The following is a 696-nucleotide window of genomic DNA, read 5'->3' as shown; positions in this document are numbered from 1 at the left end:
AAATGAATAAAATTAATCAAAAGACAAATTCAAGGACAGAAGAAATACAGTCTATTAAAGCATCTGCCTGGCTCTGGTGGCTGCTGTCTGGGCACCAGACTCTGAGTCTCAGAATCAGTAGTAGTTGAAGATCTCTTCCAGATTCAGCATGTCCAAGGGGGGTATTTTGGTGACTTCAAAGAAGATCCTGCAAAAGAAAGAGACATCTGCTCAACATAAAATAGTCCAAAGCCAAGCATGCTCCACGGGACAAGTAGGACATAGGGCCCCAGGTTCCCTATCTTTCTTTAAACCTAGAGCAGAAAAGAAAGTAAAATTATTTGAATTCCTTTTTTTCCCCCCTTAAGTGAGACTAGTCTGAGTCTAGAGTTTTAAGGCTTCCCCAGGAGTGAATACAACCCCAACCTCAATCGGGGCTTGTTACTTACTGGTGAGAATACTTGGAATACACAGTCTTGAGCCTGTCACGAGACGGAAAAGTCAGCATCATGTTCAGCTGCCTGACCAAGGGGTGAAGATCAGAAGTCTTGTAGCCAGTGTAATATTCCAGGGTAGGAGTCTAATAGAATCAACAAAAACAATGATTTCTATTATAGCAAGTAGATTTCTCCCTCTCTGCTATTTCAAGTCCAAACTTCCCATCCAATGTTATAGTCATTGGTGATAGTCAAAATATTAAAAAAAAAAAAAAAAAAA

At 40.1% G+C, this 696-nt stretch overlaps 1 protein-coding gene across 1 annotated transcript in view; it reads right to left on the bottom strand.

Annotated features, from left to right (window-relative positions):
• Positions 1-114: 114 nt before the first annotated feature.
• Positions 115-696, bottom strand: part of CCNB3 (cyclin B3) — a gene marked incomplete at its 5' end in the record, with an annotated part of 101165 nt that continues 100583 nt past the window's right edge. The window contains 2 exons of the mRNA XM_042783420.1: positions 115-187; positions 429-559. Of these exons, the coding sequence (XP_042639354.1) occupies positions 115-187; positions 429-559 (204 nt within the window). The remainder of the gene's footprint in view (positions 188-428; positions 560-696) is intronic.

Source organism: Orycteropus afer, unplaced genomic scaffold (genome assembly GCF_000298275.1).
Source record: "Orycteropus afer afer isolate SDZICR_OR568_19922 unplaced genomic scaffold, OryAfe1.0 scaffold01112, whole genome shotgun sequence".
Taxonomy (NCBI): domain Eukaryota; kingdom Metazoa; phylum Chordata; class Mammalia; order Tubulidentata; family Orycteropodidae; genus Orycteropus; species Orycteropus afer.
The sequence above is the reverse complement of the archived record's forward strand: the minus strand, read 5'-3'. Positions and strand labels throughout refer to the sequence as shown.